The sequence below is a fragment of the Mustela putorius genome, unplaced genomic scaffold (assembly GCF_011764305.1).
Source record: "Mustela putorius furo isolate JIRA1106 unplaced genomic scaffold, ASM1176430v1.1 tig00537227_pilon_pilon_pilon, whole genome shotgun sequence".
Taxonomy (NCBI): Eukaryota; Metazoa; Chordata; class Mammalia; order Carnivora; family Mustelidae; genus Mustela; species Mustela putorius.
Window position 1 is genome coordinate 43,287,549 of NW_025422368.1, and position 12,596 is coordinate 43,300,144.

Consider the following 12,596-nt stretch of genomic DNA (forward strand, 5'->3'; position numbering starts at 1 on the left):
GCTTCCGGCGCGCTCCCTTCGGGCAGTAGGGGGCGCGCATCGGGCGTACCTCGGCTGGCTCGGCCCCTTGTGGGGCCTCTGTGGCCCTGTGTGGCTGGAAGGAAAATGGAGCAGGAGCCGCAGCCTCGGAGGTAGCCCTGACTCCCCTGACTGAGGTCCTGCCGCTTTCGCCGCCAGGGGCCTCCTTCTCTGGACCTGGTGCGAGGGAGCGCCCCGGGGGCCTGGGCCCCGCGAGTGAAATGGTCGCTGAGGCCCAGAGCGTCGGGCTTCTGCGCGCCCAGTGAAGGGAACTTGGGAGTCTCGAGGGTCTCCGCCACCCCCCCTACTCCAGGCGCGGACGACGCCGCTTGGTGAAGAGCAGGTACCGGCCGGGAAGCGCGTGAGCAGTTCTGGGTCTGTTTTGTGACTTGGGTCTCCCTGCGCGCAGTCGTTTGCAGCCTCTATCCCGCTCGCTGCCTTTGTGCGTTTGGTGGTGGTGGTGGGGGAGGCGCGGGGCACGTGGGTTTGGGGAGGTTTTTGTTGGTAGGACGCGAGGTTGTCGCCGCCGGGGAGGAGGGCGGGGTTTCGGGCCCCCGAGTCGGGCGGGCGGGGGCCCGGGGGCTCCGCGGGTGGTCGGGGTAAAGGTCACGTGGGCGGGGGGTGTGCTGCGCCGGGGTCTGCCGGCTCCGGGCTCCCGGTCCGGATAATGACAGGTGCCTGCTCGGTAGCCTGCGTGAACCGGGCGCCGTGTCTGGGCGAGTTTGGGCCGGTTCTGTGGGCACGTTGACTCAGCGTTTCCCTTTGGGCTGGTCAAGTTCGGACACGTTCCTAAGACGCAGTCAGAGGAGCTAAGCCCTGACTTGTCTCCAGCTGGGGCTATTTAAACCACGCTTTCCCCCAGCTGTGTTCGCCGGCGATTGCAGATAGGTACCCGGGGTCAGCGACGTAGAGCACTTAGTCTACCCTGATCCAGGTAAGGACCCGCTTGCGACTACTGGCTTTGGTTTTCCTAAGTGCAGTACTTAAGGGCATTATTTATATCCTTTCTGTAGGACTCTGGTTTTTTTCCACAGACGTTTCATTATTTCAAGTTTTTATCTTGTGTTCTTTTTCCCACTTGTAGGCAAATGTGCAATACCAACATGTCTGTGTCTACTGATGGTGCTGTAAGCACCTCACAGATGCCAGCTTCGGAACAAGAGACCCTGGTTGGTATCTTTGTCTCAAGTGTAACTTTTAAGATTATTTTATGAGGTGATCTACTAAATTCCATAGACTCCATTTACAGTATTGTCCTCTAAGGGAAAGTGTGTACACAGCTTAAATTCTGCCGTTGATGCCGGGGACAAATGTAAAAGCTGACTGTAGGACTCGGTATTTATTTTCTTCGTCCTTTATCACCCTGGATTTAGAATTGAGTTCCATTCAGCATGGATGCTGAAGTTATGTTTGTTACTGACTGATTTTTTTTTTTCTATTTTGACTTGTCAGCATTTAACTTATTAGATGTCTAAAAGTCATAAAAGCAATTCATGCTTGTAAAGATTTTAGGCATTACAGAAATGTAAAAAGTGAAAGCTTTTGAAAATTCTAGTCTTTTTTTTTTAAACCATGTCTTCTTTCAGATTTTTCCTGTGTCTCTATAAAAGGGCAAATTTTAATCTGTTATTGTCATGTTTTGTTAAGACAGGTGTGGTGCATATTCCATCCATGTCAATGAATTTATAGAATTGTTTAATGGCTCCCTAGTGTTCCAAAGCATTAGTGTACCTTTCTAAAAATTTATGCCTCTGCTATAGGTTTTTTCAGATAGGTTTTTTAAAAATTGCCTTTAGTTTTTGAGTATTACAAATAGTCCTGCTTTGTATGTGTATCCTGTGTTACATGACTCCTGTAAGATTTTGTATACAGAAGTAAACTTCTGGGTCCTAAACTGTGCATATATTTGATTGCTATTCATGACTTGCTAACAAAAGATTGTGAAAGTTTACACCACTGCCAACACTGAATATTATCAGTTTTTTAATATTATCAATTTTTATTATTATTTTGCTGTTTTTGTGGTAAAAGATTCTATATCATTGTTTTTTTTTTTTTTTTTTAAAGATTTTATTTATTTATTTGACAGAGAGAAATCACAAGTAGATGGAGAGGCAGGCAGAGAGAGAGAGGGAAGCAGGCTCTCCGCTGAGCAGAGAGCCCGATGCGGGACTTGATCCCAGGACTCTGAGATCATGACCTGAGCCGAAGGCAGCGGCTTAACCCACTGAGCCACCCAGGCGCCCCTATATCATTGTTTATATTTGTATTTCCCTGATCTCTCTTGAGATTGGGCATATTGTCATTTGTTAAATCATTTATTTCTTCTGGGATTTGCTTGGTCTTGTCCGTCCACTTTTCCTTTAGGTTTATTGTGTTTTTCTTAATTTCTAGTAGTTCTGTGTGTTTCAAATATTTGTAACTTTATTTTTTAAAGAAATTAATATTCAGATTTCTTTTATATTATTTTATTTTTAAAGATTTTATTTATTTTTTTGAGAGAGAGAATTGAGAGAGAGAGAGCACAAGAGGGGGGAGGGTCAGAGGGAGATGATTCCCCCGGTACTCGATCCTGGGACTCCAGGATCATGACCTGAGCTGAAGGCATTCTCTTAACCAACTGAGCCACCCAGGCACCCAAATATATGTAACTTTTATCATTTAAAAAGGTTGCATTTAATTTTGTTGTGTTTTTCCTATTGAGAATGTTTTTATGAAGTCAAATTTATTGACTTGTTGGTTTTTGCATTTCATATCAAGCTTTGGAAGACGTCTCCCATCCCAGGATTATACAGCTATAGTCCTGTATTTTCTGGTAGTATTTTTGATTTTCACATCTAGATCTTCATCTGGAATATATCTTTTTGTTGTTAAATGTAAGATTAAGAATGGTATTTTCTTTTATGGTTTTCTTATTGCATGTCTTTTAGGTCTTAATAAAGTGATGGCTTTCTATTGCAGATTTTTACTTTGAGTTGTTCTGTGAAGTTTGAACTTAATATAACATACATAAAATTTTAAGAGGGGAAAAAAAGTAATTTTTTATCTCTCAAGAGAGAGTTCATTCTTTAAGTAGCCTGAAAGTAAAGTGTATGTGTAAGGATACCCACAAAAAGGTGTGATCAGAACACAGTTTGTAGTTAATGATTGAATACTGCACTTACTGTGTATTTTAAGATTTGTGGTTATTATTATTATTTTTAAAGATTTTATTTGTTTGAGAGAGAGAGAAAGTGAGTGTGAGCAGGAGAAGGGTGCTGAGGGAGAGGGAGAAGCAGTCTTCACCCTGAGCAGGGAGCTGGATTGGGGCTCTCAGGACCCCGGGATTATGACCTGAGCTGAAGGCAGATGACTGAGCCACCCAGGTGCCCAGTTTTTTGGTTATTAAATAATATAGTCTGTTGATTAGTTGGAAATAGGCAATTTTCTTAAATCTGCTTTTGAGAGTTAGATTCCAAACTGAGATACTGTTAGATTTTAAAGTTAGGCAAAGGACTGGAGTATCTTGAAGAGAGGTACAAAGGCACCAGTCTGTGTGGTGGTGGCAAGCTATAAAGACACTTGAGCTTTAGGGGCGCCTGGGTGGCTCAGTGGGTTAAGCCGCTGCCTTCGGCTCAGGTCATGATCTCAGGGTCCTGGGATCGAGTCCCGCATCGGGCTCTCTGCTCAGCAGGGAGCCTGCTTCCCTCTCTCTCTCTGCCTACCTCTCCATCTACTTGTGATTTCTCTCTGTCAAATAAATAAATAAAAATCTTAAAAAACACCTGAGCTTTAAAGATTTTGATGCAGCAACGGGGAGAAAGAATATCTTATATTCCCGCCTGCTTGACAGTTATTTCTCAATACCACTTGCAAAACCTCTAGATCAGGGTCAGGCACACTATAGCCTGTGGGCCATATTTGGCTTTCCACCTATTTTTGTAAATACAGTTTCATTGAAATGTAGTCATGGCCTTTGGTTTACATATCTGTACTTTTGAGTTAGACCATCTGGGAGGAAAAGCTTAAAACTTACTATTTTGCTCTTTATAGAAAAAAATTGGCCCTTGATCTAGTTGGTAGGTTCCTTGAATACAACTCCTGTTGTATTTATCACCCCCCCCCCCATGATACCTAGCACTGTCTGGTGCATGGTAAAAGTTCAATAAGTGTTTGTCAGTAGGTCTTTGAAAAGTAGACCCACTAAGAGGCAGCATGATGTGGTAGGAAGAAAATGCTGATTTGTAGTTGAGGGTTGTGAGTTGCAGCCTCAGATCTGCTCTTAATTATCCTTGTTAGTTATTTAAATCCTCCAGCTTTCAGGAGCCTGATGTGTGGAAAGAAAAGATTGGGAAACAGATTTACCCTGAAGACTTACCCTTTTCTCTTGGATTTTGCAGTTTAGTTCATGGTAATCTCATTGGAGAATTCCATTTATAGTTAAGTTTGTAAGGTATTAAGCAGATAATAGAAATGGCTGGAGGAAAGAGAATTAATTTTCACTGCCTTGGCATGGATACTATGTTTGATTGCAACTAATGATACTTGAGGATTCTGTGATTATTTGCATAGTAATGAAATCTCAGCATTTTTTTCCAAATTGCCTTGACAGTCTATGATACTCAGTTTCTATAGACTGTTACATTTAGTGAAAATATTATGACTTAGATTTTGAGTTCTAACCTTGTGAGATGTTAAATATAACTCCTACCTTTACTGAAAATCTTCATGGAAATGCTTGCTGTGGGGCTTACAGTTGTGGAATAATTTTGGAAGTATAATATCAGCTTTTTGTTCTTTGTAGGTTAGACCAAAGCCTTTGCTTTTGAAGTTGTTAAAGTCTGTTGGTGCACAAAAAGACACTTATACTATGAAAGAGGTAAGCTAAATTAAGAGTTAACAAGATAACTAATATCTTGCTAATAACATGTAGTCATGGGGAGAAATTGGCTATATTGAGGGATTTTTTAGTAAGCAGTAATACGAAGTATTGTCATTTGGACTATAATTTAAAGCTGAAATTCTAATTATACTTGAATATCATTTCTCACTAGGAACTGTGAGACAGAGGGAGGCTCTGTAGGGGTTCTTAGCATTTTTGTGCTATGGACACACTTGGCAGACTGGTAGTCTTCTCAGAATCCTGTTTCTAAATGCATGAACCAAAATGTATAGGATTACAAAGGAAACAAATTATGTAAAAGAGTTATCAAAATAGTAGACAATTTTGTGATATATGTGCTCTTTTGAGTGTATTTTTTTAATTAACACATTAAATAAAAAGATTTAGCAGCAGATGTAATAAATGTAATTTCAAAGTAGTGAGGAGTATAGTTAGTATTTTCAGATGTTTACAGTAAGCATAGTATGATGTGAAAGCACTTGTGATTTGTATTGGTGACAGAAATCACAGGTATTATTAATACTTTGTGGTTTGTTGCCTATATTCATAATAGGAAAAGCTAAATTTCAGTTAAAAGTTAGTGAAAATATCGATAGAAAATTTTTTTCCATCCAAATTAATGGACCCCTTGAATTCTATCCAAGGACTTCTTGGGCATCCATGGATCCCAGGTTAAGAACTTCTGCACTAGAGATACATGAGTACAGTATACTGATCTTTCTGGGATAGAGGTGAGCTGATTCATGAACATATGTTCTATTTAATGGGTACATTTCAATGTAATGTTCTCTAGCTTTAAATTTGTGCACAGAAGCATGATTTTCAGTGAGAGATTGGGCCATCTTAGGCAAAATTTCATTGTGAATGAAATGTGCCTTTCCCCCCATCTCTCCCACTTAGTTTATGGGGCCCAGATTGCTTAAAACACTGAAGTAACTTACCTACATCAGGATAGTGGGTCAGGAAGAGACTCTGCACCATTTTCCTTTTCAGCCACACTTTTTGTGAAATTCCTTTAGGGATGTTTGGTAGGTGTGTAGGTTCTCTTCTTCCTTTCCACTTACCAACTTATCTTCAATCCATAGTCACCAGGGAATATTCCTTTAAGTTTGAGGCCTGCTTAACCAGTTAAATCTACAGATGGTAGGGGAGCTTGCAGGGAAGTGTCGAGATTAAGGATATTTTCAAGGTTAAGGATGCATTTAGGGCCGATGACTTGGGTTTGACCTCATTATCATCATGTGATTAATTGGTTAAGGAAACAACAGGCATGCGTATAATAGTAGAAAGGAGGAGAAAATTGATTGGGCCATTATAAAGGTGTAGAATGCTTATGCAAAACCATCTAATAGTAATATATACATATTTATATATGTTGCAGGATCTTTGTTCTGGGGCAAATGGAAGAGTGATGACAGCTAGTATGGGATAGGAGAAAAAAAACTGGACTAGTAGTCAGGAGACTGGGTCCCATTTTCTTATCTCTAATACAGTGAAAACAATTCTATGAAATATCAGAAGAATGAAACAGTACTTGTAGAAGTACGTCTAAACTGTAAAAAGAAAAATTCGTGCATATTTAGGTGGTTAATAGGTTTGTATGTGGATGTCTTAAGATGTATCACTTCTTTGTCTTAGTGGAGCATACAGAGTTTAACTGGATATGCATGATTCAGGGTTGCTATTTTGATTATTATTCCTAGATTATATTGACATCTTCAAGAGTTTATTTTATTCACAGAATTCTTCCAAACTGTTGTGTAGATATAATTGGTCACTTTCCTGTGGTTCTCATCCGCGATGACCTCAGAGGCTGTTGAGATGTATGGTGTTTGGGACTGTTTACTATTTGCTAAATGACTCTAGGTCACTGCTTTGTTTTAGTTGATGTTTTGATTTTGCAGCTTTTTATTGCTCTCACTGGTTTTGCATTTTGCTGCCTTTTCCCTTCTTCCTAGTATGTATTATCTAGGTATCTGGGCAGAGTTAAAGTCTATCATACACACTTGATTTAAGTGAGTTGGAGAAAGAGTGTCTACTCCCATCAGATTAAAAGGAGAAGATTTAAGAGCTTTTTTAAGAGTACAAGAATGGTTGTTATTTCAGACATTTATGGGTCTGGTTGCAGGTTGTTTAACCATTTTTAGATAAATGAGATACTGAATGTATTTGAAACTAACATTTAATTTTCTTTAATGCTCAGAAATCCTATTTCTATTTCAGGTTATATTTTATCTTGGCCAGTATATTATGACTAAACGATTATATGATGAGAAGCAACAGCATATTGTGTATTGTTCCAATGATCTTCTAGGGGATTTGTTTGGAGTGCCAAGCTTCTCTGTGAAAGAGCACAGGTAAATTCTTCAGCTTAGTGTATTGTAAAAAGCCAGCTGGGCAAACATTTCAGTTTACCTCTATCTTCACTGCCTTTTGTCAGAGAAAAATTGTTGCTGTTTATATTATATAAAAGGTGCTAAAATTTAATTTAGTAATATAGCATATTGCTTTAGAATCTCAGTTGTGGAATCTTATAAACCCAGGTTTGAGACCTAGCTCTCATTTACTAGCTGTGTCTAGGTAAACTGATAACTCTCTCAAGCCTCAGTTTACCCTATTTGTAGACATAATACAAATACCTCATGTCGAGGTTATAGAGAGACAATGTGTGTGTTTGACACATAGGAATCATTTAAATATTAGTCTCAGGGACATCTAGGTGACTCAGTTAAGTGTTTCACTTTGGCTCAGATCATGATCTCAGGGTCCTGGGATTGAGCCCTTAGTCAGGCTCCCTGATTAGCAGGGAGCATGCTTCTTACTCTCCCTCTCCCCTGGCTCGTGCATGCTCTCTCTCATATAAATAAATAAATAAAAGCTTCTTTTTTTTTTTTAAGGTTTTATATATTCACTTGACAGAGATCACAAGTAGGCAGAGAGGCAGGCAGAGAGAAGAGGAAGCAGGCTTCCCACTGAGCAGAGAGCCCGATGGGGGGCTTGATCCCTGACAGAGGCTTAACCCACTGAGCCACCCAGGCACTCCATAAATAAATAAAATCTTAAAAAAAAGAAATTGGGACGCCTGGGTGGCTCATGGTTGGTTAAGCATCTGCCTTTGGCTCAGGTCTTGATCCCAGGGTCCTGGGATTGGTCCCGCATCAGGCTTCTCGCTCATGGGGGAGCCTGGTTCTCCCTCTGCCTGCTGCTACCCACCCCCCACCCAGCTTGTGTGCACGTGCACACTCTCTGACAAGTAAATAAATAAAATCTTTAAAAATAAATGTTAGTCACAGTTACTGTGTGTTAAAGAATATTATTATTGCACTTACTGTCAAAAGACAGTCTTTAGACTACACTGTGGTAAAGGCTTAAGTTTGAGCCTTACTCTAGAGATTTTGTCATGTAGCATTATAGCACTTAATCAGCTGAATTTAACCCAGATAACATTTCTAGAATTACTTTACTGGGAAATGAAGACTTTTTGCAGTCTTTCTTGCCTTACATTTGGAATTCCTTTTCCCATTTGGTTTAGTACGGTCTGTGTGGAGCCTTAGCATGCATGTATACCTTAATAAATGGGATGAATACTTTTCACCTGAAACAATTTTATTCCTTTTTTCCCATTTCTAGAACAGTGGTTCATAGTAGCTTTTCAGTCTGTATTTATTAAAAGATGAATCTTTTAATAGATTTTAAGATCAGGAAAGAAAATCCATTAGGTGATTGGTCCATGGTTAATAGAAGTCAAAATCAAGTTCCCCTATAGTGGGTTTTGTGTGACACACTGCCTTTTTAGGCAGTCTGCTTCTAAGCTTTAAGCACAGGGCTAAAAACTTTCTGTTTGAAAATACATGTTTCAACCTGCTTTCTGCATTCACACCCATTCCCTTGGGTCTTTTGGTAAAGTCCAAATAAGGCACATTTCAGGAAATGGAGATACTAAGTCTTTTCAGCTGGAGAGACCGTCGCGGAAATGGAGATACTAAGTCTTTTCAGCTGGAGAGACCGTCGCGATTAGTAAGAGTAACTGTATATAATCGTTGTGCAGCTAATTATCATGATTGCTTTTTAGGACCTAGAAGCTTGCCAGTGATATAGTTTGTATACAGTGATTTAAAATTTAGTTTGTGTAGAGTATAGTTCATACTAATATGTATTTAAAAGTCTGGTCAAGTCCAGTTTAGTACATTTTTATTTTAAAGTACATATTTTTTCTTTTCCTCCCTACAAGGAAAATATATACAATGATCTACAGAAACTTGGTAGTAGTCAATCAGCATGGTAAGTTAATTTTGAATACCATAAAAGTATTTTGAACACATTCTGTGTATGTGGAGTCATTTAACAGGAAGAAATGAACTACATGAACTAAAACAACGTAATACTAAGGTTCTAATGCATATTTGAGATATGTAAAGTTAAATACCTTATTCCATCAATTTAAGCCTTGGGATATCAGTATTAGAATTTGTTTTGAAAGATCATTTCTGTTTGGTTTTTTTTGCGCTGGGGGGAGGTTTCACAAACATTTATTAAACACTTTATTTTTAAATTATATTTTTATTTTAATTTCAGTGTAGTTAATATACTGTGTTATATTAGTTTCACCTTTGCAATGCAGTGATTCAGCAATTCCGTATACATTAGCAGTTGCTTATCGTGACAAGTGCTCTCCTCAATCCCCATCACCTGTTTAACCCATTCCCCTACACACCTACCGTCTGGTAACCATCATTTGTTCTCTATGGTTATGAATCTGGTTTTTGGTTTGTCTCTTTTTTCTTGGTTTTGTTTCTTAAATTTCATATATGAGTGAAATCGTGATATTTGTCTTTCTCTGACTGATTTCACTTAACGTTATTTTTCTCTAGGTCCATCCATAATGTTGCAAATGGCAGGCTTTCTTTCTTTCTTTTCTTTTTAATGGCTGAATACTATTCTATTGTGTATATATATACCACATCTTTATCCATTTATTTATTGATGGACAGTTACGCTGCTTTCATAATTTGGCTATTGTAAATGATGTTGCATATATCTTTTCAAATTGGTGTTTTTGTATTCTTTGGGTAAATACTCAGTAGTGGAATTACCAGATCAGTGATGATTCTGTTTTTAATTTCTGAGAAACCTCCGTACTGTTTTTCATAGTGATTGCACCAGTTTGCATTCTCTCCAACAGTGCATGAGGGTTCCTTTTTCACCAACATTTGTTGTTTCTGAAAGGTAGATAATTTCAAGGCCATGCTTACTCAACATATGATCAAACCTTGAAACATGTTTTGAAAGGCTTGGGAAGTAATACAGATACCTAAGTAGGACAGTTTGAATGGATGAGCCCTTTTTTGTTTGTTTTTTATAATAGACAAAACTTTTATCAATTTATTCAGGTAAGTGGCATTTAAGTTCCTTACCGTAGACTTGCAGTTCTTAACTGGTTATTTTTGGGTTACATACTCCTTGGATACTCTGATGAAAGCATTGGGTTCTTATTTCAGAGAGATAAACATATACAGTGATATGCTGATAAATGTTTAGCAACCCACTTTTCAGGGGGAAAAGCCCTGATTTTTGGTGTTTGCTGAGTTCCATGGTGTAAGTAACTCCCACCTTGGCCATTTTCAGGCTACATATATGGAGTTGGTAAGAAAGATACACAGTTTGCTTTGAGTAGCAGTAGGAGCTGGCTCCCAACACGCCATAGACCTTTTAAAGCCCAGTTTTGAATTACAATTAAAAACTGTTCTCAGGGGCGCCTGGGTGGCTCAGTGGGTTAAGCCGCTGCCTTTGGCTCAGGTCATGATCTCAGGGTCCTGGGATCGAGTCCCGCATCGGGCTCTCTGCTCAGCAGGGAGCCTGCTTCCTCCTCCTCTCTCTCTGCCTGCTTGTGATCTCTCTCTGTCAAATAAATAAATAAAATCTTTAAAAAAAAAAAACTGTTCTCAGAAGCTTGTTTACTTCCTGCAGTGAACTGGCCACTGTTTTGTCCTTCTAGTCTGTATTGAGACTTTATTGTTAAGTTGTTTTATTATACTTGTTTGTATTTCTTTTTTTTGTATCCTAATCAGGTTTGTATTATGCATCAACACTACAGTATTTTATTAATAGGATGTTTAATAAATGTGTTGAGTTGAATCCTCTTCCATAGTTAGGACTTAAGACCCAGAAAAGGGCATCACTGTCTTATCTTAGAGTAAAAGTGACTGTTAGACGGGTGATATGTTTTAATGTTTTACAAAGCTCTTTATGAAATCAAATGAAGGCAAATAAGACAAACAACTATATTATTATAGTAGTATTTTCAGTTTTCTTAAATATTATCCCTGATGTGATCATTCATTCATGTAAAGAAACCTTGTTAGATTACTAGGAAAATTATATTAGTGAGATGGTAACCTGTAGATTACTTAGGTTATTTCCATTCTGGGTTTGTTTCAGGTTTTAGTTAGTAGAATTAACTTTAGAACTCCTGTAACTGTTCTCAACCTGTCACACCTAGTACTTCCTTTTTATTATATCTGAATTGTAACAGGTCTTCTATTAAAACAAAATATAACCTGTCTATATGTACAACTTAAAATCAGTATAATACATAACCCATAATATAAAGAAACTATTATGATAATGTGAATAATTCCAAAATACTGATGCATGGGCCTGACATACCTTTTAAAATGAAAATGCTTCCAAGGGAATAACAAAGAGTATTTAATTATGACCTTTGGCAACTGCATATTTCCTATCTGAAATTTTGTCTTGGGAGCTCTAGGTCTGTACATCCATCTATGAATTAAACCCATCTACCTGAATGAGTTTCATCCACTTAATTCATTATCTTTCCTTCTTAATCTGTTTACCTTCTGAAGTTTCTCTCTTGGTGAATGGTACCACCCATTTATCCATCCAGGGCAGAATCTTGGGAGTCCTTGACACCTTTCTCCCTTGCCTTTTTTTTTTTTTTTTAAAGATTTTATTTGACAGAGAGAGAGATCACAAGTAGGCAGAGAGGCAGGCAGAGACAGAGGGGGAAGCAGGCTCCCTGCTGAGCAGAGGGCCCGATGCGGGGCTCGATCCCAGGACCCTGAGATCATGACCTGAGCCGAAGGCAGTGGCTTAACCCACTGAGCCACCCAGGTGCCCCTCCCTTGCCTTTTATATCAGACACCAGGCCTTGCTGGTTTTTACCTTTTTAACTTCTCTGGAATTGATTTTTTTTCCATGCCTTAGTTTAGGCTTTAATATTTTGACATTTGTATTATTGCTGTAACTGTTTAGTACTGGCTTCCCTGCCTCTGCTCTCTTTTTCTTCTATTTTGCCAAAGTAATTTGTTGCTCCTCTGCTTAAAATGACCAGTTAGGGGTTCCTTATTGTTCCCTGGATAAAAAATTTGCTGTGAGCTACCAAATTGGTTCTATCTATTGGATTAAACCTTTTTAATGGTGAGTGGCTGCAGCAGTGCCACAGGGCAGCTTCTGAAGTGTTGCTGGGAGGAATGCGATGATGCAGGCTTGAGGGCAAAGGTGCAGCTTTGTTGCCTTCCTTGTGCAGTTTCACAAGACACACAGGGTCCTTTGTCATCCTGCTTGTATACCAGGAATGATTGACTCCCTGTAATTCCCCACAACAAAGCATTGGTAATTCATTTCTGGGTGCTTTTTTCATAGGGTGTTCCTCAGTCTGGAATAGCCTTTTTTT

The 12,596-nt window shown here is 39.1% G+C and overlaps 1 protein-coding gene across 4 annotated transcripts in view; it reads left to right on the forward strand.

Annotated features, from left to right (window-relative positions):
- The first annotated feature begins 37 nt into the window (after nucleotides 1-37).
- The window catches only part of MDM2 (MDM2 proto-oncogene), a 29,211-nt gene continuing 16,652 nt past the window's right edge, over nucleotides 38-12,596 (forward strand). Inside the window, exons 1-5 of one of the 4 annotated variants that reach the window (XM_004752456.3) lie at nucleotides 38-361; nucleotides 1,103-1,187; nucleotides 4,802-4,876; nucleotides 7,124-7,257; nucleotides 9,132-9,181. In XM_004752456.3, the coding sequence (XP_004752513.1) occupies nucleotides 1,107-1,187; nucleotides 4,802-4,876; nucleotides 7,124-7,257; nucleotides 9,132-9,181 (340 nt within the window). In that variant the 5' untranslated portion in view covers nucleotides 38-361; nucleotides 1,103-1,106. Of the gene's footprint in view, nucleotides 362-636; nucleotides 953-1,102; nucleotides 1,188-4,801; nucleotides 4,877-5,544; nucleotides 5,632-7,123; nucleotides 7,258-9,131; nucleotides 9,182-12,596 lie in introns of those variants that run through there. The other 3 variants (XM_004752457.3, XM_045072880.1, XM_013056075.2) reach the window with 3 other exon arrangements.